Source organism: Cynocephalus volans, chromosome 1 (assembly GCF_027409185.1).
Source record: "Cynocephalus volans isolate mCynVol1 chromosome 1, mCynVol1.pri, whole genome shotgun sequence".
In the NCBI taxonomy this organism is placed as follows: domain Eukaryota; kingdom Metazoa; phylum Chordata; class Mammalia; order Dermoptera; family Cynocephalidae; genus Cynocephalus; species Cynocephalus volans.
In genome coordinates this window covers 291,752,122-291,777,982 of record NC_084460.1, presented here as the reverse complement: position 1 = coordinate 291,777,982, position 25,861 = coordinate 291,752,122, and the positions used below count along the sequence as shown (strand labels likewise).

Sequence of the window (25,861 nt, the reverse complement as noted above, 5' to 3'; positions counted from 1 at the left end):
GGCCGGGCGGAGCTGCGCAGAGCTCTCGCGGGCGCCAGGACAGCCGGCGCGCGGCCGTGCCCACCAGTTGCCGGCAGCAGAGCGCCGCGCCGCCGCCCGCCTGCAGCCCCGGCGCCCACCGGCTCATCCCGCCGACACCGACCCCAGATGTAAAGCGGGGCCGCAGCCCCTCGCCCCCCTGGCGCGATCGACAGAGTCTCGCCAGCGTCTCCTCTGCCAACCCCCGCGGCTGGAAGATGTGGCAGCCGGCCACGGAGCGCCTGCAGGTAAGCGGAGGCCGGGGGGCCAGCCTGGAGGAGGAGGTGCACGGGCCGGACGAGCGGAGGGGCTGCCTCTGCCCACTTGCGGAGCTTTGCCCAAAACGATGTTGGAAGACGCGTTGATGGGAACGTGACGCTGCGGGTTTAATCCGGAGCCTGGCTCCCGGCGCAGGGCAGGGGGTGATGGAACTGACCCGAGGCTTCGGGCGTTACAACTTTTGGCTCGGGGGTATTCGTGTGCGTGTTGCTATATGTAACGTTGCTCTTTCTGACCAGCAATTTTAAATTGCATTCCACGGACACAATTTACTGGTCTGGGGTTAGGGTTTTTGAATCCAGATTTTTTTTTTTTTTTTCCTTTTTGTCTCCAAGAAAGACAGAGCAAATGATTTGTGAAAGCATCCATTTGCCAATCTAATTTGGAAATATCAAGCTAGGTTTGGCTCGGTCATGGTATGCTACTTATTTTATTTTTCACTATTCATTGGCTCTCTGCCTTCATCTCCCCTGAACCCAAGCCCCTCCAGATATTTGAAAATAAAAAGTTAAGTTTAGCCGGGAATAGCTACATCCTTGGTCATCTCATCAAAAAGTTTTTCACAGCTGTCTCCTGAAATGCCAAACTGCCCTTGATTTGGATTCTGAAGCTAGGGAGTTGGGGAGGGGTCAAAGTGAGAAAGAGGGGCGTTTTTGGAAAGGAGCTCATTCGGTGACACATTGGGCCTTGGGATAGGCCTGGCTTCAAGGTTTGATGACTGCCTTTCGCTTGCAAATATTCTCAAGAGGGATAGCAGCTATTCTACCACATAAAATCTACAGAATCCTGCAGTTAAACTTTTGGCAGGCTCAGAGCCACATTGTTTCATAGTAACTTTGAAGAAGTGTTTAAGTGGTAAAATACAGCACCGTCAGAGACTGAGCATATCTCAAGACTTAGGACAGTGGGGTCAGGATCCCTGGCTGGCTTGGGCGGTTTCTTAATGAACATTCAAAACCCAGGCACTGACAATCCCTTAGATGCTGGGAGAGGCTAACCTTTGCCTAGGAGTCCTCATACTGGGAACCCCTGCAGAGGGCATTGCATTTAGCAGAAACAGATGCCCTGCAGCTCCTTCCCAAGTCTTCCTGGGCTGTGATTTGTGGGGAGTGTGTTCACTTTAACAGAGCTCTGAGATACCGGGCCAATTCCCCAGGGGGATCTCGAACAGAATAAACAAGAAAATCGGCCTTTAGACTTGGAGAAGGGGAGGTAGGTGACCAGCCTCCTAACCCCTGCTTGTCTTATCAACATCGAATATCAACATCAGGCTCAGAATGATTGGCAGAAGGTGATGTAAACGTACGAGTACTTTGGCAGTGGCACCAGAAGCCATTGGTGCACTTGAATTTCTCTTTCAGGCATGAATTCTATTCCAAAGGAGCAGAAAGATTGCCAGGAGGTGGCAGGTTCCCCACCCTAGTGCAGAAAGTAGCTCTTGGAAGTCTTTAGAAAAATGTGGCCAGAGTTCTGTGAGGTGGCTTTTATGGTCTGGTGATTTGTGCCTCTGAAGAGTTTGTAGATTTTTGTCTATTGAAATGATCCCTACCGGCCTGTTTCACTTAGGGAATCCTGTATGCTCCAGAGCACATGATCCTTGGCAGGGAAGCGTTCTGGCTCGCGTTCCCCATGGAGATTGTTCCTTGCTAGAAATGTCTCCTTGCTCCTCTGTGAAATGTGCACGTGTGCATTTTGGCGCTAGTCTGGTTTATTATAATTTGCATTTACAGTGCGTTTATTTTACTTCAAGGTGTCATGTTGAAAGAGCCTGGGTTTAAGGCTTTGGAAATCTCAGGTAAGCAGGGCTTGTTACTGACTAAGATCCAATCACTGTGGGAATTTTCACCTTCATGCTCCCCAAATTTAAATTAGTCAGTGAACCTAGTTCTCTTTTAAAAGTACATCTCAAGCCTTGAGATTATAAAAGTGAACCAAATGGGGAAAAAGCTTCTTCTCAAATAGTGGCTTTTCCTGAAAACACACAATCTGTATGTTTCTTTTTGTTTCTGGGGGAGTGAACTGTGGAGGGTGAGGTGGTGAGTGAACTGTTTGTAATAATATTTTATTTGCGTTCTTTGTGGTTATCTTTGTCATGGTCTCTGTTTTGCTGTCTGGGATTATTTCTTCCCCTTTTTGCCCTCAAGGCACCACTGTATAGAGACGTTGTTTCCTGCTCGTCAGTGAGTGGGATGCTTTACCACTTCCAGATTCCGTGGCCATGAGGATAGCAGTGGAAATTGTGTCGGTGAGCCTGCTCTTCAACAATGACTAAGCCCCGCTCTCCTTTCACATATCTTTTAAATCTTCTCATACAACCTCGTTAATTTTTTCTCATTAATTTTTAATGCAAGCTTGCTAACTTAGATGAACTGGAGTGAGGAAGATGCTTCAAGGCAGTGTCCCCAGAGCTTCCTGATCGGACTAGGAGTCAGTTGTGTAAATACCTAGAAACTAGTGAGGTGAAGGAAGTAAAGAACGACATCCTTTCTTAATTGGTTTTATTAGTACCTATCAGATGACACTGATTCCAGAGGTCTGTGGCCATGGGGGAGTGTGGCAGAACTTTGCTTGGGCCAGGCAGTTACCCTTTCTTGCTCAGGAAATGGCATCTTTGATTGGGTTTGAGCATTGTTGTCCTTCCCACTTCTAGGCCAAAAATAAAATGATGCTGATATTTTCTGATTTGAGGTTTAGCTCTTTGACCCAAATCCAGCGCAGGCGAAGGGACCTGTTGCCCCGAGCCCGCCTGAGCTGGGTAATTTCTCATTCAGTCGCACGAGCCGCGGCAAGTGCATCTGCTCCCTTGAATGTTAAAATGTGTGTTGCATCCCACCCAAGCCCTCGCTGGGAGCTTCTGCCACCAGAAATATAATAGCAGCAAAAGGGATATGAAGATTTAAATTACCACCCCAACTTTTAAAAATGAATACATATGAATTATTCTCTTTTCACCTTCACTTCTGCACAGAGGACTTTTTTCTTGGAAGGACTCGGGAGAGTTATACATTTTTAAAGAAGCAGGTTTGAAACAGGCTCTTTTCAGAAGAGGAAAGGGGACTTTTCAGCAGAAAAAGGTGCTAAGTAGTGTTTTTTTTTTTTTTTCTTTGATAGAGATGAAATTACTTCTGGTCTTGATATTTTAAAATTTGCCTGGGTTTCCTGATGGCTTCATTATAGTGCTGGGTGAATCCCTTAGAAGTGACAGATCCATCTATGCAGGAGTGTGGACTGGCTTAGCCGTAAGGAACGTGTCCCCAGAGCACATGTCTAGAGAGCTACCAGATGTATTTTCTGGAGGTCAGGAAAAGAGGAGGACAGAGGAAATATGAATCAAGACTGAGTTCGAAATAAAGGAGGCCAGCTCATCCTTGTCTGTGGCACAGTTCTTACGAGGATGGAGTGAACTGTGATAGTCGGCACGTAGGGGAAGCAAGCTCTAGCAAACCGTAATTGTAGAGTGTATGTGTAACCGTCTTCTCAGGAGGCGTTCTGTAAAGGTTTCTGTTTAATCATTTGCCTGCCTTCCCTGAGGTTACCATTTCTCTGTGGCAGATCCAGAAAACGCAGAGCTTCCTATCCTTGCATCTGGATTTTGGTTTCCTAGCCTGGATTCTTTTTCTCCCCCAACATTTCCTCTTCACTGTCATTGGGCCCAACAGCTGTGTCAGCACCGCCAAAAGAGGGTGACATGGAGAAGGTAGGGGGAAAACCAGATCCTGAAGAAACTTTCTTTTGGTCTCTTGTTAAACGTTTGGCTGACGAAGAGGTTGAAAATTTTAACTACACAATATTTGGGATTTTAGGAGGGAAGAGTCCTTTTCCCCCAGATGTGGCTTCTCCTTGTCATGTCTGCCAGATCTCGTCTTGACCTGGAGTGTGGATTGTTCTAGACTTATTTCTCTTATTATTCTACTTTTCTCCCGAGCAGTGAGACTGAAGGACCCTCTGAAATGTCAGCTGGAGACATTGGACCTGGCCGTCAAACAAAGAGAAAGCTTTGGCAAATCTGACACTTTTTCAGACAGACCAAATTGACAAAAGGATCACAGAACAAGGGCGGGAAGATGACCAGCAACAGCCTTCTTTTATGGAAGCATGCACTGTGTGTGTGGCCCTGTGCTAAGGAGTTCTATTGGAATTATTTAACTCATATGCATCCCATACCCACTTTTATCCCCATTTTGTAGAGAAAGAAACTGAAGGTCAGAGAGTTAAAATGATTTGGCCACGGGCAGGCAGCTAGAAACAAACCAAGCAGAGTTTGAACCAGGCGGTTTGACTCCAAAACTTATTTCTTAACCAATTGACTGTAGTGCAGAAGAATAAGCAAAGCATGGTGCTGTCTATACACACATTGGTGGGTGCTGCTGTTATAAATGAATAGAATTAGAGTAATGGCTGTCTTGTGGGCTCCAAGGGGCTGCTGTCATACGTCTTGTTAAAGCGGTGTGGTTGCCTGTGTTGACCAAGGGCTCCCCTGTTTTTGGTGGCCCAAATCTCTGGCGGAAATAAGCTGTTTTGTCATACTTAAGTTAAAATTCCCAAGTGCCATCGAAGGACCTCTTCAACTGGAGCACGTGGCATCTATCCAAACTAGAAACCTTGAAAGCTGATAATCAGGCCTGATCATATGCAGTCATTCGAAGTTTAGACAAAAAAATGGGGGGGAAGGAAAGGAGGAGGTTGGAGAGTTCCAGAGCAGTTGCTTAGAAATAAGCAGCAGCTACTTTTACAGAGGCACTTTCCTCATAAATGGATTCTAGATTTTGCTGTTCTTTTCATACCTTGTAATTGAGAAAGTACAAAGCAATGGACCTGATTGTTTATAAAGAAAAATTAATTTGAGACCTTAGTCTCTCCAGAGGTAAAATACTATCTTACGTCATTAGGTCTCTCTCCAAGTTTGTCAGCAAAGTCTCTACCAAGCGATTTGCAAAATGCTAGCCTTCGAAAAATTCCCTGCCCCTTGGTTACCTATTGCCTAAGATCTATTTCATGTTGACTCTGCTGGGTTATCTTCCAGTGTTAGGCAATTTGTGCATTTTGTTTGATGTTGCAGATTAGTTCCATCCACCCTCCCCTCCACACTGACTGCGTTCTACCATGTGAATTAGCCCTGGAAGAGAGAGGCTCCGAGGAGTCAGCTGCACAGCCCCAGTGCTGCTGGGGATCAGGCTGCCTTCTGCAGGGATGTTTTACTCTGTGAATAGCAGCAGTTCAGGGTTTCTTAGTGGTCAGCAAATAAGACTAGTCCAGAAACACTCAATGATGCGGTGTGTTTCTCTCATCCCCCATGGGCACAAATCTAAATGGAGGCTTTATATGAGTAGAGCAAGATGAAATATTTGAGATATTTGTCCAAAGACCTCCTTAAAATCTAGTGGCATTTGTCTACTATCATTCTGTGTTAACTTAAAAAATATGTTTTGATACAAATTTAGCTGCTAAACAGTGATGAAGCATCAGAGTATTCACCAGGTCCAGCTCCTCAGCCCCCAAACTGGAAATGGAAGGTGTCGGGGAAAAGGCAAAGATTTGTTTTGTGACTTTGGCATATGTCAATGCTTTCAGTGTCTCAGTGAGCTCTTCCACTTAGCGCTGATGCCACATGGGTCTCTCATCTTGCTGAGGTCTTTGGTCCCATGCCTGATGGCCCAGGACTCCTCTGCCCTCTTCTGTTTCTACTGAAGTCTTACTTTGATAAGGGAGATTCTGGTAATGACCTTATTAGCCAGGTTGTTTCCTGACTCAAGAATCATTTGGCTAAAAAAATAACTAAAAAAATGGTGAATGTCTCTTTATAAATAATTTTGACTCATTTGCTTACTAGCAATGTTTGAGTTTAGTTTTGTAACTTCTGTGAGCTTTGCTTTCTGTCTGTAAATGGAGAGATCTACTTTGCAGAGATTTTGGTCACTTTAGGAACAGAGTGCTAAGCTCATGTCCAAGCTCCTGTGTTCTCTCCCATCAATCATTACTGTACATCTACTAGGTCCCAAGCACCATGCTGGATGTGGATGGATGGGTGGGGGAAGTTCTTAAGAAGGAAGACATAGTTGTAAACTTAGAGGACTCACAGTCTTGTCCCTTATTGTTCAAAGTGGGGCTAAATAGTTGTACATCTCTTGGTGTACAACTTCCAGTGCTTCTGTTCACAATGAAGATCCCTGGCTAGTTTGTCTTGATAAGCCAGAGCCAGTGTGTTAATGGCTGGCTCAATCTCTGCTCTTTCCTCACTTGAGGAAGCTTCTTTCACTCTTGATTTATAGGAAGGTGTGAGCCACTGAATGCAGTTACCTTTACAACTGGGGGTGCAGGTAATGGTGTTTAGTTTTATGTCAGTCTCATAAGCATAAATGATAGTGGGTGTGGGAGGTGTGGAGTGAGCTGGGCAGGGGCTTAGGGATCACTTGGGTTCCTGTTTTGGAAGGGCCTGGCTATGACCATCCTGGAAATGGGCCTGTGTTGAGAGCACATCTTTAGTTTTTGCCAGGTGATGGTCTGAAGGTCGGGATGAAGTATTAGCCTTTTCATGTTACAAATGTATTGAGGGAAGTCATGCTGAAACTGACTTCAAGGAAGTCCTGTGTATACCCTTGGGTTGAGAGTCCATAGCTTCAGAAGAAATTTTAAGTTAGTTAAGTCATTCTAAAAGCCACTGAATAGACGATTGCTCCCAGTTATCCACAGCTGGAACGCTACATAGTCTGGCAAGTGTGCTCATTGACTTTGGTGCCCAAAGAAGGTGGCTGTATTAGCCCATTTCTATTGCTTATAACAAAATACACAGAACTGGGTGATTTATAAAGAAAATGAAATTTACATTTCATTTGCTTACAGCTTCAGAGGCTAGGAAGTCCAAAGGCCAGGGAACATATCTGGTGAAGGCTTTCTTTGGTGGTGACTTCAGTGATGGCAGGGTGTCACAATGCGAAATGGCAGAGCAGAGAGAACAGAGACTAACCTCCTCATTCACTCTCTTTTTAAAGCCCTCCAAGCAATGCCCATGACCACCATTTATCATCCATTCACTATGACATGGTCCTATAATCTAATTACCTCTTCAAGGCTCCACCTTTCAATGACCATAATAGGATTTCCCACCCTCAACAGTTACAGTGGGGATTAAGTTTTGGGGGGGGGGGGACATTCAACCCAAGGCAGCTGCAGCGGGAAGGGTACGGTGGTCACAATCTCAGGAGCAACATTTCCTTACATTCCAGCAGTGCTGACTAGTGGGCTCTCATTGACCAGAGGTTTTATGAGTGATCTTTACTTTTTTAGCTGGATTTACCTCCAGGTATGGAGAAAATCAGGAAATATTAGCTGCCGTTCATTGCAGCCCTGCATTCCTAGTCCTAGCAGTAGCGTAGTAATGACATTAGCGGGCAACATTTACTTAGCACTTACTGTGTCCCTGGCACTTAGTTGTTCTCCCAACAGCCCTCCAAGGCAGAGCTGGGGTTCACAGAGCTGGGGTTCACATCCAGCAGACTGGCTCTCGGGTCCATACTCCAAAGCATTGTGCCTCTTGTGTCATATAGCAAACATTTTGCTTCGTATGGAAAACATATTTAATCCTTGAGAAGATTCTAAGGGACAGAGATTTTGTTTTTTCATTTTTGTGGATGACGTAATGGATACCCAGAGAATACAGGTAACTTTTGCTTCAGTCCATTAACTACCATTAGCCCTTCTACCTTTTTCTGTGCTGACAAAGCCCTAACTTGATCAGGCAGCCGATGGTTATGCCTTGATCTCAGGGTGAGTGGTCTACCCAGCCGTGATAATCTTGGTCTAAGGATTGGCAGAGACCACTTTCCAGCTACCGGGATATAAGAGGCTATCTACTGTGGGGGGGGGGCAGGGGCGGAGGTTACCTCCATGAATAACAAATGAAGCTTCTTGTGGAAATAGCCTTTTCCGCACTTTCTCCCTTCTTCCTCTCCAGGGCATAGATGTGATGTTTGGCATTGCAGCAGCCATATTGTGGTTCTGAAGCAACACACGCTAAGGCTAAAAACCAGTCTGCTTTGGGGGCTTGAGTTATAAGATGGAAGGACATCCCCTTCTGTTCGTTTAAGCCTATGCATTAGTTGGGAGTTTTATTACTTGTACCTTTGGCATTTATAACTGACACAGCTACTAAGGGACCAAAATTAAGATTCAGTCCCAGCTCTCTATATCTTACTTATTGTTGTGGGTTGAATTGCATCCCCACAAAAGATATGCTGAAGTCTTACCCTCTGGTACCTGTGAATATCACCTTATTTGGAAATAAGGTTTCTGCAGAAGTAATCAAGTTATGATGAGGTCATACTGAATTACAGTGAAACCTAGATCCAGTGACTGGTGTCTGTATAAGGAGAGATTTGAAGACACAGACAGACACAGAGAAGGTCCTGTGAAAACAGAGGCAGAGAGTGGAGTTATGCTGCCACAAGCCAAGGAATGCCAAGGATTGCCGACAACCACCGAGAAGACTCAAGGAGGCGTTCTTCCTGAGAGCCTCTGCACCGAGCCTGGCCCCGACAGCATCTTGATTTTGGACTTCTAGCCTGCAAGACTGTGAACGAATAAATTCCTGTTGTTTTAAGCTACCCAGTTTGTGGTAATTTGTTGCAACAGCCCTAGGAAATGAATGCACTAATGGAACCAAATTGCCTTTTGACTGTTTGGCCACTCTACTTCTAGTGGTCTAAGTATTCCGACTTTCATATGCTGGGACAAAAAGGATGTGTCTGTATGGAGCACTCTTTTTATACTGAGTGTGAATTTATTGACTGCGGATTTGAAAAAAATGAAAACAGAGAAAAATGAAACTGTTGTTCTTTCCTTCTTCCGTTCCTTTTGGTAACATCCTAGAAGGTGGCAGCAAACCCTGAGTGTGACATGTGCTGTGTTGCTAGGGGAGGGCTCTGGAAAGTGTGGGAAATGTGCTTCAAGACTGAAGATCACTGAGGTCCACCTTAAAGTGACTATTTCACATCCCAGCCCATAAGTTTAATTTTAAAAGTGATACTTTTCCAGACATGCTGAGACAAAGGGAAGCCTGGGATTTAGGATTTTGTTTTCAGACAATCCAGATTGTCAGTGACCTGTAGGGTTTCTGGGCAGCAGGCCTCTGTGACTTGCCTCTTCCTGACTAGGAAGCATGTAGGTTGACTCAAGAGTGTACTTCAGATTGACCTTCAGGACACCCTCATGGTACGTCTGGTTGATTGTTTTGTATCTGGTTTGGCACTTTGTTTTGTTTTTGGTTTTCACTTGGTAACTGTATAAATTATTTTAATGAAGAACCTATTCCTATTCTGGAACTCACTTGTAAGACAAAAAATAAATGTCGTTAGGAGTCATAAGCCTTGCTTTCCTGGGCAAGCTCGTCTTTTGGGTACAGCAGCCAAGATACACAGATGCTTCCCAACCTTATGAGACGAGGCGAAGGACTATGTTACTGCAGAGTTGCTCTTTAAATTTCCATTTCTTAGAGGGAAGGCTCATTCCAGGTTTAAAATGCGTTTTTGCTTTTCATTCTCTTCTTCAGAAGGGAATCTTGTCTGTGTGCATGGGAACAAGGGGAGCGGAGAGTTACCAGAAGAAGGGACTCCTTAATTGTCACCCTCCCCCGAGACTAGAGCCCTCATGATCCTTTCATGACAAGCCCTTCCTCACAGTTTCTTTGTAGTTGTGGATCTGAGGATAAACACACAGATTCCATGGCCCCTTCTGCCCACACATGCTTTGATCGGAATGGGCCAGCTTTTCCTCAGGTGTGAGCACCATCCTGGTGCACAAGCCACTTATGATGTGGGACAGAGGCAACTGCTGTTGTTTGGTTTCTAAGTCTTCTGAGGTTGTTTCCTAGGAACGGAGCTGGGGACTGTGGCACCTGGTACTGATGGTAGCGATTTTGCTTTTGGGCTTAAATTCTTGGTAGCTTAGTTTCTGAGGGCTGCTGTATCATAGTACCACAAACTGGGTGGATTAAGTAACAGAAATTTATTATGTCATAGTTATGGAGGCTCGAAGTCTGAAATCAGGGTGTTGGCAAGGTTGGTTCCTTCTGACGGCTGTGAGGGAGAATCCACGCTCCATCCTAGCTCTTGGTGGTTTCCCCGCAAGTTTTGGCATTTCTTGGCTTGTGGCACTGTAACTCCAGTCTTCACAGGACACTCTACCTGTGTGAGTGTCTGTGTCCGAGTTTCCCCTTTTATAAAGACATGAATCATGTTGGACTAGGGGACCAACCTACTCCAGTACAACCTCTACAACCTCATCTTAACTAATTACATGTGCAGTGACCCCTATTGCCAAAGTAGTGGAGAATTTCTTTTTTGGGGGTATCTGTCATGTACCAATATACTTCTCCCATCAAAAAAAAAGAAGCAATGAGAATTTTTATTTTTTCCAAGTGGCAGTACAGATGCAGAATGGATTTTGCATCTGCTCTATGTTGTGGCTACTATGTTATACTTGATTGTAAAAAATTGCAAAATAATATCTGCATAGGGCAACAAATCAGTTTAGAAGTGTGTAAAGAAATAAACAATCTTACCCTCCTCCTGTTCCAAATTCTACCAATGAAGGAAGCCCATATGACCTACCTGGTAGTTATTTTTCCTCAACTTTCCCCAGGCTTTTGCAAACATATACAGAAGCTCCTTAATTTACAGTGGGGTTACATCCCAATAAACCCATCATAAGTCAAAAATATCATGAGTTAAAAATGCATTTAATATCCTGATTAACTCATCATAAAGTCAAAAAATTTTAAGTCAAACCATCATAAGTTGGGGGTGGTCTATACAAATATGAAAACAAATATTTAGGTTATCCTCATGTATTTCAATAATATTAATCATAGTATGTATATATATATATATATATATATATATATATATATGCATGCTGAGGTTTGAATATTTGAATGTGTCCCCTAAAGTTTATGTGCTGGAAACATAATCCCCAATACATCAGTGTCAGGAGTTGGGGCCTAATAAGAAGGGATTACGTCATGAGGTCTCTGCCTTCATGAATGGATTAATGTCATTATCTCAGGAGTGCGTTTGTTGTAAAAGTGAGTCCAGTGCTCTCTCTTGCCCTTTTGTCTTTCTGCTGTGGGATGGTGCAGTAAGAAAGCCCTTGCCAGATGCCAGCACCTTGATATTGGACTTCTCAGCTTCCAGAACTGGGAGACAAATAAACTTTTATTGTTTATAAATTACCCAATCGCAGGTATTCTGTTATAGCAGCTGAAAATGGACTATATAACTCTGCAACTTTTTTTTTTTTTCCACTTTAGAGTGTTTTATGGGCATCTTTTCAGGTCAATACACATAGCACCAACTCATTCCTTTAGTACCTGCATAGAATTTTATGGTGGAGCTAGACTGTAATTTATTTAATCATTCCTCTATGTGGTAGTATTTGGGTTGTGTCCATGTTCTTATATGTTCTCCCCCTGTAAATAATATTGTTACCAATGCTTTTGCGTATCCTAGGATACTTGTGCTTCTATTTCTTTAGACCAAAATGCCAAAATTGGAAGGGCCGAGTCAAAGAGTATGTATGTTTTAAATTTTAGCCTTTATTGAGAGTTCTGCTTTTTGATCAGAAGTTTATGTGATTTTGATAAAGGAGTCAAGAAGATAGTTAACTGGTATCTTAGGCTGCTGGGGCTGCCATAATAAAATACCATAGACTGGCTGGCTTAAACAATAGAAATTAGTTTCTCACAGTTTTGTAGGCTGGAAGTCCAAGATCAAGGCACTGTCAGATCCAGTGTCTGGTAAGGGATAGTTGCCTCGATCATAGAAATTGTGCCTTCTTCCTGTATCCTCACATAATGAAAGGGGTGGACGACTTGTGTTGGGCCTGCTTTATGAGGGCACTAATCCCGTTTATGAGGGCTCCACCCATATGACATAATCACCTCCCCAAAGCCTCCACCGCCTGATAGCATCACTTTAGGGGTTAGGATTTCAACATATGAATTTGGGCGAGGGTGGATGTAAACATTTGGATCATAGCAACTGGAGAAAAGAGAATAGAATTTTCAGTATATGATGCTGGAACAATTGGATATCCTTATGCACAACACCAGCAACAGCATCAACCACATACCCAAATTCTTCAATCTATACCTCATACTGTGTACAAAAAATTAATTCAAAATGGATCATAGACCTAAATGTATAAAACTTAAAGAAAAAAACATCAGAAAATCTTTGTGATGTCATGTACATCTAGGTAAACATTACTACAATCAAGGTAGTGGAAAAAAAGAGAGACAGCAAACACAGCCATTGCATCCAAAAGTTTCTTTGGGTTGGGCAGCAAATTTCTTGGAATAATGAGAAAAACACAATCAACAAAGAAAAAAATTGGATTTCACCAAAATTAAAAATTTCTGCTCTTTAGAAGATATTGATAAGTGAATGAAAAGATAAGACAGACTGGGAGAAGATACTTGCAAATCATATATGTAATAAAGGACTTGGATCCAGGATAAATAAAGAAACTGATGAAACTCAATAATAAAACAATAAACCACCCAATTTAAAAAAAAATGGGCAAATTACTTGAACAAATAAGATATGTGGATGGCAAATAAGCACACGAATAGATGTTCGATATGCAAATTAGGCTACAATGAGATATCATTACACAATTATTAGAATAGGTGAAATTAAAAAACATGTGACCAAAGCAAGTGTAGGTGATGATGTGAAGGAACTGGAACTCTCATACACTGCTGGTGAGAAGGTAAAACTTCCTAATGCAGAGCAGTAGTTGCCTGAGGATGGGATGGGGAAAAGGGATTAGAAAGGGGCTTGAGGAAAGTTTTGGGTTGATGGGTATGATAAACATCTTGATTATGATAATGGCTTTGTGGGTTTATACATAGGTCAAATTGTGCAGTCTGTTATGTGTCAACCATACCTATATAAAGCCATTTAAAAATGCATATGTCAAATACTCATTGACTTTAGTTTTAAAATGTTTTTCCCCTCAAGGAGGAACATTTGAGACATTCAATTCAACTTCCTTTAAAGTCAAGGTCAAGGAATATATGACTTTGATAGCTATGTGAAGAGACCATGCAGCATACTGTCCAATCTAGGGTCCTGTTGAGGTGATGAAGACACTGTTGATAATGAACTGGAACAGCAGCCATAAACCAAGAGGATGTGTGGTCGTCCTAAGAACAACAAGTAAAATGCTAAACTTCCATCCCTAACTCTATTCGCTTTGGGGATGAAAGAAAGAAATGGAATAGGTTGAGGGGAGGGACAGCAGATGGGCAGGCACGCCAGGAGGAGGGGACAGTGGGAAGTCGAGGGCTAAGAGGAAGAAATGGAAGGGGCAGGAAGTCTCACAGCATTTAGCATGGTCCCTGGCACATACGTGTGCTCCACAGAAGTTAGTTGTGTGTTCAATGCAGCTGTTGGCTATTAATATATCATTACTTTGAGTGACATTATCACACCTGCTCAGGTGCTGAATGTGCTGGTGGATTATCTGGCTCTATTGGCAAACCAATGTCCTTCAGATGAAGAATCTGAACATTTTCAGGGATAACAAAAGCAGATCCAAAACCACAGTGCTGGGCAGTTTGGGGGAAATAGGAGATGATGAGACTATTTCTTTAGGTTACAGATCAGGCCACCCGTAGCCCATACAGACTGTTGAGTAGTGGAAAGACCCTGGGGTTTTTCATCAGGCACCCATGGATACAAATCTTGGCTGCTATACTTATTAGGGATTACCTCTGATTTGTATTTTGTATTTGTGTTTTCTTGACTTGAAAACAGGGATAATAACATTTAGCTCCTGGTTATTGTGATTGTTAACTGAGATATAGACCACAAAGAGCTGAGCATGCTATCTGCTACATCATGGGGAGTCAGTAAATACTAAGTTCTTTCCCTACTTCAGATCCAAACATAAACTAGGAATAAAAGCACAGAACTTTAGAGCCAAGTGGATGACACAAGTGTGGTGTTTCCCAAAGTGTGTTCCACGGATCATGGGTTTAACAAGTGGCTCGTACGAGTCTTGCCACAAAAGGTTAAGTCTTTACGTAATTTGGGGAAGTTTTAGGTGAAACAAAGTGAGTCTGGTTACTTAGTGCAGGGCTTCTGGTAGCCTTGAAGATGCCATTGTCCCATGGGTTTCCAAGTGAGGGGAGAAGATGGTCCTAGCCCCTTTGTAATGGAGCATTCCACAGTGCGGGGCACTTCAGTACAGAGCATGAGCTCCTGCAAGTTGACAAACTGTGGGTCTGAGGTTTGGCTCTAGCTTGCAGAAATGTTTCCTTTGGCTCCTTCAGTGTGTTTAAAAACTTTGCAAATTAGTTTCCAGGACTTAAAAGTTAGAGGAATTTATAAGGAAATCTGGACTCCTCCATTCTTTCAAAAAATGGGAGGGTCAGACCATAGAGGGCCTGGATTTGCCTATAGTGACCCCTGAGCAGCTGCTGTTCCATTTTGATGGGATGTGGCCTCCAGCTTGTTCCAGGCCTTACTTGGCATGTTTCACTGACTTACAAAGCCTGCTGGGCCCTGGGGGTACTTGAGTTGGGGACCCTAATCTAGTTCAGCTCTTTCATTTGTCTGACATGAGAACTCAATCCCAAATTTATCTAGGATTGCAAGCAGAACTAGATCCTTGGTCTCCTGACTCTTAAAGACCAACGTGATTACTAATTTTTAAACTAATATCATTGATTTAGCACATTTATTCCTCTCCAAGCCCAACTGTGGTAACTCACCTTCAGCTGCCCAGATGATGATGGCTCCCTGCCGTCTTTTGGGAGCTGTGTGTTGGGGTTTGTGTGATTGCAGTGGATAGATGGGGTGGGCCTTTCTTTTTAGGGAAAACACACAGGAGCTAGAAGCGTTGCTGCTCATCCTATTTTCTAATCTAGAGCACACGTGGGGGCTTCCAGGCAGAAGTGGGAGGCTTCTTCTACTTTTAACTAAGTACAGATCACTGTTTTTTGCATATCCCACAGCAAGCAACTGAAACCTCTTATTGTTATGATATTGGCTCATTTTGGAGATTTTTACTGCCATACATTGGGACAGATTGCTTCCAAAAAGGGGGAAATTTAGAGGGTAGAAAATAGTTTTTAATTGAGTGGATTTCAATGTTTTCCTCACAGATTATCAGCCCATGAAGAACCATTCAAATGCCGTTTCAGAAAGTGCCAACTGAAAGGCCTCCATAATGGCAGCAATGTCTTTCTATTTAGAGAATCCCTGTTTCCACCAGAAAACACTCAAAAGCACTTTGTAGGCATTTTCTGGTCATCCTGGGAGCAGATCTGCTGCCACTCTCACCCATCTTCCCAGGTGTGTCACCGTTTACTTAATGCTACCCATTTCCTCCAGTTATGGGATTCTGATGAGGTTTAGCATTCCAAGTACTTGGAATTAACCCACACAGAGGCTTGAGCTATAGGACAATGAGCTGGACCTCGCCCTCAGGACATGCACTTGGCTCATGAAAGCACAGACGCTGTGTGCTTCCTGGTTTCCGAGGTTTCCATCTTCCATCCCAGTTGGACGAGGCTACTACAGGCTGCAAAGTGTTGCTGACTGCTCCACTTGAAACCCTTGCAGGAAGAGGTATGGATAACTGTTCCAAAAATGAATGCACACTCGAATCAGACCCAGATTTAGGTCTGACTGTGCGTCTCTGTCATACATTCTAATCTTTTTTCCTATAGTATCTTTTAAAACCAGAAATTCATCTGAAATAGTTTCTGCTGCACAAACTTATTGCTACAGTAGCAAAAAAGGGAAGGGATGTGGTCGCTCATGGTATACAAAAGTCCTAAGAACCTACAAACTCAGAAAATACAAATCTACATTAGATCCCTTTATAGCTCTGAAAAGATTGGCTTTTGCTGGTTAGGGGAAAAAATATCACAGGCTTTTAAAGTACTTTTCAATAAAAGATTGAAAAAAATGAAAAGTTAAAATAAGGTCAAAATAACCCCCCTGAAACACCAGGGATTTAGTTGTACTTGAAAGCTCGACTAAGATTATAACCAAGGTTATAACCAAGCCTTAAACTTTTAGCTCCGAGCTTCCTACAGCCCAAGGAAGAAGAGAAACAAGAGTTAGCCCTCTTTACCCAGTGGAACAGTGTACATCAGCTCATTTGGAGCCCCAAACATTCTCCTAACTTGAAGACCCTGGAATTTATTATGTGGTCCTTTATATGGGACATCGTAACCCAGACTATTGGGTAATAGCATTAGTTGTAGTTTTTGCCAAAGTTGTGTCTCCAAGTTAAAAAAATAAACAATTCAATAGGAATGCTAAGACTGTTTATGTAGAAGTACCAGTGTATGGACATCTGTGTATCTGTGTTCTTTTCTGCTCAGCTTCATTCCCCATCTTCTGGTAACAGCACCTGTTTTTGCTTTGGGGAACTATTCACTTCAGTAGGGAGACTCCATCCATTTTGGGGGGGGTGTCTATTAATCAGTGTGCCATCCTTTAGCTATGGAGTCATGTGTTCCCTAAACTAGATTGATTGGACATTTTCTTCCAGGAGTTGGAATCCTGAGCAGGGTGACAAAAAGGCTGAAATAGCCGGAGCTGCTAATTCTGGCGCCCATCTTCTGAACATAGTCTGTAGTTCTGCTGCAGAGACCCTGAGAGCTGCTCTGTTCCTCTCCTTTCTGATCTTGGTCCTTCCACCCTCCCTTCAATCCAGTGTCACTCTAATAACTTTTTTTTATTTAAGTGAGCCAGAGTTGGTTTCTATTGCTTACAACCACAAAACTCCAATATACTGGCAGGATTTTCCTTGAACCGATTGATATTCCATCTTCAATTTCTGTTTCACAAAAGGTGATGTGTGGAGCAGATCATTCGTATAGGAAAGTGAAGGAGCCATGCTTGGAAGCTCTCAATGATACCAGAAACCCGTGGATGTGCATAGCTTGCATGTGGGTACTCTCTCCTTGTAAAAACTGTACATGGCTAACTGGGGGATGAAGAAAGCATGTGATTTCCCCCCGGCCTGGAATTTTTCTTACATGCATACTCTTACTTTTTAAAGTGACTTTGAGCAAAGACAATCCTAATTATTCCATAGTCCTGCCCCACAGCTTCCATGTTGTGGCCCATCTTTGGGGAAAGATTTTTGTCCTCATTGTTTCTAAGGGTGTAGCCCTGCTATTGGCATCTGCTATAAATCTTAAGGTTTTTATAATTTGGATGGCACTCTCACTTTCCTGCCAAATCTCCGCTCTGAAAAAGCAGAGTGTCATTTTAAGTAATGATGCTTTTACTGAATCCAAAGCAAATGAAGTAATTTTGGTACACATTATAAAATGAATCCTTCTTATCTCTGAGTCTGGAGTGGAAATGGTATCAGGGACGCATACAGCTATTTTGGCCAAAATAGCCAAAAAGACCCAGTCTCAGGCTGTCTGAGTTTTGTTTCTTAAGAAACAGTTGTAGTTGTTGGTTAAAAATGTGAATGACTCCATAAGTTCACTCTAGGACAATGTGGATTCTTTAGCCCAGAAATTTAAATACTTCCAACTTTGGCAGTTTTGACCTTCTGGGTATAGAATATAGTTCCCTAGTCTATGAGACCTGCTTTGCTACTTTGATTTAACACGAGGCAGAAATCTTCAAAACAAAGCTCTCTGGATCCATGAAAGTTCATCTGGCACCAGTTAGCTTGGCATCCCCTGCCCCTTCCCCACCCACCCCCTTGTCTTTTCTCTAGGAGCTTGATGCTTTGTAGAAAATGAATGGCTTTGCAAAAGTGCAAATTCAGGGGAAGTGTTGTACAACCAAAGAACATTCAAATTAGTATTCCCCTTGTAGGAATCCTCTTGAGGAAATTATATTTAAATACTCAGGTATAGCGTACAGCCAGTGTCTGTTTTAGGAAGTTGACAGACTCTCTGAATGATATAGCTCGGTGGTTTTCTCGAAGTCAGTCAGTCTAGGGAATGAAGAACATAGAGTTTAAAAACAACCTGCTAATTTATGTTTCCTTTTCCCTGCAGTGTTAATGATAAATAGTACAGGCTCAGTACTAATTCTTCTATTTCTTCACCCAGAGAATTGGGGTGAAGAATTGTAGTTTAATGCTCTTGTCGAACGGGGGCTGACTCACAAGGTGTGTGTTTGCTGTGAACTGCAGGGATGTGTGCTGGAAGGTGGGAGCAGGGTAAGCATTCAGTGAACACTTGGAGGGAGTCTTTTGGAAATACAAAGTAATTTGCATGGAGGGGGATCCCAGCTTTGCAGGTAGGGTGGAATTGCTCTGTGATTTGGGACCAGATCTGTGTTTTCTCCCTTTTTGTTTTTGACTCCCTTTCTTACTTCTCTCCTGCTCTTTCTCTGCAATTAATGATGCTCTTTCCATTTTTGTATTTCTTTGAACTCTCTTGCTAACTATTGAGCCTTTTAGATTTTTTTAAAAAATAGTTTTCCCAAGATGCCATCACCACCTCTTCTTTCTCCCATCTTCCTTTGTCAGCGGCTATAAGCTCTTGGTAGGCTGGAATTCAGAACTGAATTGGACAAAAATAAATTTGGCTGTTATTTCAAAGCCATTGCTTTTTTTTTCATTTCCTTTCTTCTACTTTTCTTTCTTTCTTTCTTTCTTTCTTTCTTTCTTTCTTTCTTTCTTTCTTTCTTTCTTTCTTTCTTTCTTTCTTTCTTTCTTTCTTTCCTTCCTTCCTTCCTTCCTTCCTTCCTTCCTTCCTTCCTTCCTTCCTTCCTTCCTTCTTTCTTTCTTTCTTTCATTCTTTTTTTTTGGCTTTTGGTTAAGAGGGCCTTGTCTTTGTATTAGATGGTCATCTAAACTCATTTCTTGGGTTATAGATGAAGGTAACAAATGGATTCATTTTGATCCAAAGACTGCAATAAATTGATATATTGTTGATTTCTTGTAAAATGCATTGAAAGTCTATCTTAGGACTTAGCAGATGCCTGCTTTTCTTAAGTTAAGGAACTAATGCTATTTATCTTTTTTATTTCAATTATTGGTCCTTAAATAGGAAATTTAACTTTGATTGAAGTGGTTAATGCCTACTGTTAAATAAGAATATGTGTGATAAAGCAAATTATTTGTTATCTCTTGCATTTCTTCTGCATCTCAGACTCAGGAGAATTTTTATGTAGCATAATAGTTTCATAACTGTTAACATTTTTTAAAGTTTTCACATTATAACTATAAGCAGAAGCCTGCTTCAGAAATTTAAAACTAGATTAAGAAGGCAAAGTCATGGCCATGTTAGAGCTCACATCCTTGGGGGTCTGGGTAGAATACCGACAGTGGAATAGACTCAATTAAAATGCTATTATTACTGATTAATAATTTTTGATCAATGGATCTTATAACTTAAGGGGCTCATAGAATTATTTCAAGGCATTTACTTACCTTCTGTGCATAATGTATTTCCTATAGGCCAAAAAAATATACCTTGCAAATATGTCAACTACTTTTCAAATCCTGAGTGCTTTATTAAAATAAAAATTTATTTTAAATAATTATTTATTCATGGTGGCTTTTGGACTTCATGCATGTTTTCAATCAGTGAGCACCAAAGTGCTAAGTGTAGGTGAGCAACTTTCAATTTAAAAAGGATAGTGACACTTGAAAGAGTTGGACGCTATCTATGTAATTGATGCAGATTACAGTGGGGTAAAGATACATTGACTTTGGTTGAGATTTGTTGCAGTGCTTTTCCTTATATGTTCATTTCTTACAGGCTTTTACTTTCAACAAATGTTTACTGACCTTTTGTTTTTGGGTGAGGAGCCAAACTAAGTTCTAAAGATAGGTTTAAAGAAGTGGCCCCCGTGCTCAAGAAGGTTTCAGTCTGTTAAATATGAAGTAGATTGTTGTTATTATGAAGGAAAGTTCCATCCTAAGACACTGTAGAGGGCAAAGATGAGGACTTTTCATAAACATTCCCTTTTCCTTAGGAAAACGAAAGCTTTCTCGCAAGTACTACCCAGGAGGATCCTAACATCTCAGCAGTGAGAACTATGGCTTGTGGCCATATATTTGCTTGGGACAGCAAATATTTTAACTGGACACGTTTTTGCCCCCAATCGAATCAGAGGTCCATTAGTAAGGACAATGGGAAAAATGACGGGTTAATGCACCACCTCTACCACAGGCGTTCAATTTAAAGTAACTGCAGATGTGGAAGGTGCAGTATCCCCAGATTCTGAGAATTTCTTTGTCTTAGGACCTTTGTGCTTTTTTCCTGTGTTTTGGTGCAATAACATTGAAATTAACACAGTCCTTTGATTTGAACCTCAGTTGATACTGGGTCTGATATGATATCAGTTGGTTTTCCAGCCCATCTTTAAATAAAAGCATTTTGTCAAATTGCGTGTGTTGAAAATTTCCAAAGGTACTAAGAAAGGAAGACATTTTCTGTGATTAAAAAAACATTACCTCTGAGTGCTCAGAAGTTTAGAATTTTTATGTTTGTTTGGACAGATGCTGTTTGGCTACTTTTTTGTTTGGGAAAATGCCATTTAGTTTTTATCTCTTGTCCTTTTCTTTTCTCTTTCTGCAGTCTTTTGCACACTGGATGCGAGCAGTTTGTATGGAATAGGGCCAAGTGAATTAAAATGTTACTGACTAGGTGGAACCCTTTTTCTGTTTTTGTTTTTTGTCAGCTGGCCGGTAGAAGGATTGAACCCGGGACCTTGGTGTCATCAGGACCACACTCTAACCAACTGAGCTAACTGGCTAGCCCTAGGTGGAACATTTTTTTCCTCCCATTTCTGTAGTTAGTGTTTGTAAGGAAGTATCTTTATCAGATGCTGAGGAGTTGCTTTGATGCTTTGGTTCAAGCTCATATACCATCGCCTTCTCTCTCTCCAGCCTTCTGTGCACTCCAGGCTGTTTTCCATGCTTGTCTGTTTTGATGCTTGATGCCTTTGCAAATGTTGCTTTCTTAGTTTGAAATATCCTTTTCCATCATCTGCCTGTCTTGCCTTAGGGATTATATTCCTTTCATAGCAGATGAAACTGTCCCTCTTTTGCCAGAGTCTTTCCTGATCTCCAACTGCAATGAGTCAACCCTTTCTGCTGAGTATCCACAGTTTGTTCTTCTGTCTCAGTTATACCACTGAACTTATTCTGGTTTTAATTTTTATTAGAATTATTTGTGGACTTCCATTTCCTAAAAGCCTCTACGCCCTAGAGGATGGGGGTTGGGTCTTCGTTCATCATTGTCTGCTCATTCACCTGGTATAATCCTTGGACTATGAGGCTGGGGACACAATGTGTCCTCAATCAATGTATTTACTTTTATGACGCTTCAGTAAACTAATGATATTTTATAATTTATTATTTGCCATCTCTCTTAATTTCTGCTGAAGGAAAGGTGACATGAAGAATGGCATGCCATTGGAAATCAATGAGGATGCTGAGTGGAGTTTGACTTGTATTGAGAGAAAGAGAGACTTTTCTTTGCATTTATCTTTAGAGCCAGCTGTTAATGGGGGAAGCACACTATTTTAATGGGGAAGCACACTATTCTATGTGTCTATATTAAACTCTTTGGAATGTGTCTTGGATTTTTTTGACATTTAAGTCAAAACATGGTACATTGCATCTATCTCATACCCAAGTTATTGTCTACTAACTATTATGGACATTATCTTTGTTATATTTCATTTCAGAAATGCAAGCGATGTCAACAGTTGAAGCTATTCATAATAAATGACAATTAATTGAAAATATAAAATGTAGACTCTGTCTTGTTTAGAGTTACATCTGTCTCCTGGTTGGCTTTTAGACTGGGGAGAAATCTTTAGGGTGCTTTTCCTTGTGTATGATAAAATGAGCTACAGTTGAGTATCATCAAGAATCCTGGAGGTCTCCAGCATTACTAAAGACGTTATTTGTTGTTCTAGAAAGCAAGGAAGAGCTCAGAAAAAAAAAGTTATTTCAAAAAGACACAGGAGCCAGCTTGGCTTGGATTGGTCAAATATGTTTCACGTTATGCCTCAAAATAAATAACAACTGTTGTGTATTATAGCCCATTGAATAGAATAAGAATGTATGAGTTCATACTAATATAAACTGATTTAAATAAACAAATAAATGGTGAGAAAGGAAAGCTCTTCCCTACAGTGGAATGTTAACTAATAAATAAAGCAGGAGCGATTGTTAACAAATCACCATTTTGCAATCCTCCTAGTGATAACTGATCCAGCAAGAGTCATTAGAGAATACTAAAACTAGTGGGTGAATGTTTGATGTGGAACAGGTTATCTTGATAATCTCAAAGTCTTTACCCACAAATTGTCAGTCAGAAAAGGGAAAGTAGTAACTTTCCAGTGGAGAAGTCAGGCGGGCATCACCTTAGACAAATAATGAAAGTTAGCATTACCCACACCAGGGCACGCTCCTGCCATGATGCCCTGCGAGGGATCACTCCTATGGTATTTCTGTCCCAGGAGCATATCTTCTACAAGATAGCCAGCCTGTACTCCTCAGAAATACCAATGCCACGAATGACAAAGAAAAGCTGAGAAATTGTTCCAGATTCAATAGACATGACAACTAAATCCAGTGCATGATCTTGAATTGGATCCCTGATCAGGAAAACAGTTTCTATAAAGGACTTTGTTGAGATGGTTGGTGACATATAATTTTACTATGGCTATGCAAGAGAATGTTCTTGTTCTTAGGAAATGTATACTGAAGTACTTAGGGGTCTGGGGGGAATGATGTCTGTATCTTACTCTCAAATGCATGTGAGGGAAGAGGGGGGAAGGGAGGAGAAAGGGAAGGAAAGAAAAAAGAGGAAAAGAGAGAGAGAGGAGGAGGAGGAGGAAAGGAGGGAGACAGTGAATGAATGAGGATAAAGTATATTATAAAGCAAATGTGGTGACGTGTTGATGGGTGATAGATCTTACAAAGCTGTGAGTATTCTTGCTATATTTTGGCAAGTATGAAATTATTTCGAAATAAAACGTTAAACAAACGTTAAATAAAATGTTAAATAAAACGTTAAAGAGCACACGTATACATGCTCACAAACATTGCTTTTAATTGTTTTGGGGAGCAGTGGTCACTCAACTGTCTGTGCATCAGGGCAGTTCCTTACTGAGCACCCAGCACTGAGCCCAGTGCTTGGCAAAAGGAGGTGGTTCCTAAATATATGTTTGATGGTTGCATGGACCCTGGAGCCTTGACTTCCCTTGAGCCATGAATATTTATCTTCCCACAATTGCCCATGCTAATTGTAAAGAAATATTTTGCTATTTCCAAGTTCCCTGGCAGCTAGTTATGGTTATAGAACAAGTTAGTTGTAGCCAGTGGGATGTAAGCAAAGGGACTTCAAAGGGAGGGGGGCGGCTTCTCTGCCCGTTTCGTCCTCTATTCTGGCAGGAAGACAAATGTGATGGCTGAAGTTTGAGAGGCCCTCCTAGACCATGTGGGGGTGCCATGTGCTGAGAGTGGGAGAATGGAAAGATGGGCATTAGGGTGCCTGATACCCCGGAGCTGCTTACCCCCGAGTGCATTTATGTGAGCGAGGGGTAAACAGCCATCTTCTTCAGACTATTATTGTGTTTGTTCTTTCATTCGCCGCTGAAGCTAATCCTCAGCGACACACTGTACTTTCTAAAAATCATCACTATTGAATTTTCATTCTTCGGTCGAGCTTTGATCCAGCTGTCCGGTATACACGTTCACTATAGAAATTCTCTGACTTTTTTTTTTGTTGTTGTTGTTTGTTTTCCTCTTTCTGTTTTCCCTGAGAAGAATTTTTCTCATTGTGATGCAGATTCTGTTTCGGTCCTTGAGTTGGTGGGTCAGTATCTGTGCCTTGGGGTGTTTTCAAGGCTGAGGACACCCTCCTATTTCCCCTGTCATAGCAAACCTTCTCCATTTTGCAAATTGCTAATTTGGTCTGAAAAGATTGTGAAAACTGGCTTTCTTAGGAGATTTCTTGTCCTGACCGACCCAGCTGGAGGCCGGATGTGCAGAGGTAAGCACTTGGAATAATCAGAAAATAGGAAATTTTAACTATTTCCAGTTGCCAGAAACATTTTGCTTCAGTTGAAGGATTCTGAGCTGGTTTTTAAAGTGCTCGTTCTGCCTGTTGAGTTTTGTTTAGCAAATCTTTGTACTTTTTGGAATCCACTCATGTTTTTACTTGTTCAGCGGACGGTTCTTCTTTGAAACTATTTACTGCCACTAAGGTTTGCGGCACAGTCAGTTCCACAGATAATAAATGGGTGTGTGTGCCCACAGCACAGCATAAATAGAATAACTGACTTCCAGCTTGTTTATTGTTAGACTAGTACGTAAGCAACGGGCCTTAACTCCTCAATTACATGAATGTGTATTTCTGTGTAATGAAATACAGGAACTCGAAATTGGGTCTTGCAGAGATATCACATGGTATCCTGTTATTTCCTTAAAGTATTTATTTTTCAAATACTACATGAATGAACATTTTCTTTTTGCATAATTTCCATAGTAATGCTATTTCATGGCCTGAATACAGGCAACTCTGTAGTTTGAAGCATGATTTCCTTCTGGTCGACTGGCTGTATTGGTCCCCTAGCTAATATGAATTTGAAATAATTGATAATTACTTAAATATAAAGGACTGTATTTGGAACTGCCATAGGTGAGGTCTTTCAGCACTTTAAACTCCATCTAGTCTAGATAGGCATCAATGATTGCTATGATATGCACATTTTATTTTTATTCCCACATAAAAAGAGAACAAATAACTTTTATTTGTCCAGGGTCAGTAAAGAAGTTCCCATCACAATTTGGTCAGCAAAAATAAAACAACCCAAACACCAAAGACAACCAATAATCAAATAAACAAAAATCAAAATGTAGAGGGATACAGGATAAAACATGACTAAAATATTCCCCTGGCCTAAGAGAGCTTGGGAGAATGGGAGCGGGGTGGGACGAGGAATCAGGAAATTTTCATGGCAGTTTCAGACCCACTAGTCAGTCTTATTATGACTTTGGGCAAGTTACACAAACTTCTGAGCCTCAGTTTCCCCATTCAGTAAAATGAATCTAATAATATCTACTCCACGGAGTTCTTCTGAATGTAAAATGAGATCATGTATATATTAAAGTGTTTTATAAACTGTAAAATATGTTCAAGTATATTTTAGTATATTTTAGCAGTCAGCTAATTAAAGGGTCTGCCTTCCCTTTCATTTAAGACCTCCAGTGCTGATTTTCCTGGTAAGCAGCCCTGTAATTTCCACTCTAGGTAATAGTAATGTGTTAAGAATTTGTCAGAATTTTTCTGTAATTTGCAAAAATCTATTCTGATGAGAAAGAGCAGCATCTTCATGCCTTCAGGATTGTTGCTGCCATTTGTGAAAGCTCATGAGAGGGAAAGTACGCAAAGTAAACAAGCTGCCTTTCCCCCTTGACCTTGGGAATGAGAGGAATGAAGTACTTGAGAGTGTATCGGCAACTGTGTCTTTTACTAGGAGGTGTGGGGTGTTACAAGAAGCATCATTTTCATCTTGGCGCTGTTTGAAATAGAGAGGCATGTGTC

The 25,861-nt window shown here is 41.6% G+C and overlaps 1 protein-coding gene across 1 annotated transcript in view; it reads left to right on the top strand.

Annotated features, from left to right (window-relative positions):
• The first annotated feature begins 215 nt into the window (after positions 1-215).
• The window catches only part of PID1 (phosphotyrosine interaction domain containing 1), a 221,234-nt gene continuing 195,588 nt past the window's right edge, over positions 216-25,861 (top strand). Inside the window, exon 1 of the mRNA XM_063077531.1 lies at positions 216-266. Coding sequence (XP_062933601.1) covers positions 237-266 — 30 coding nt within the window. The 5' untranslated portion in view covers positions 216-236. The remainder of the gene's footprint in view (positions 267-25,861) is intronic.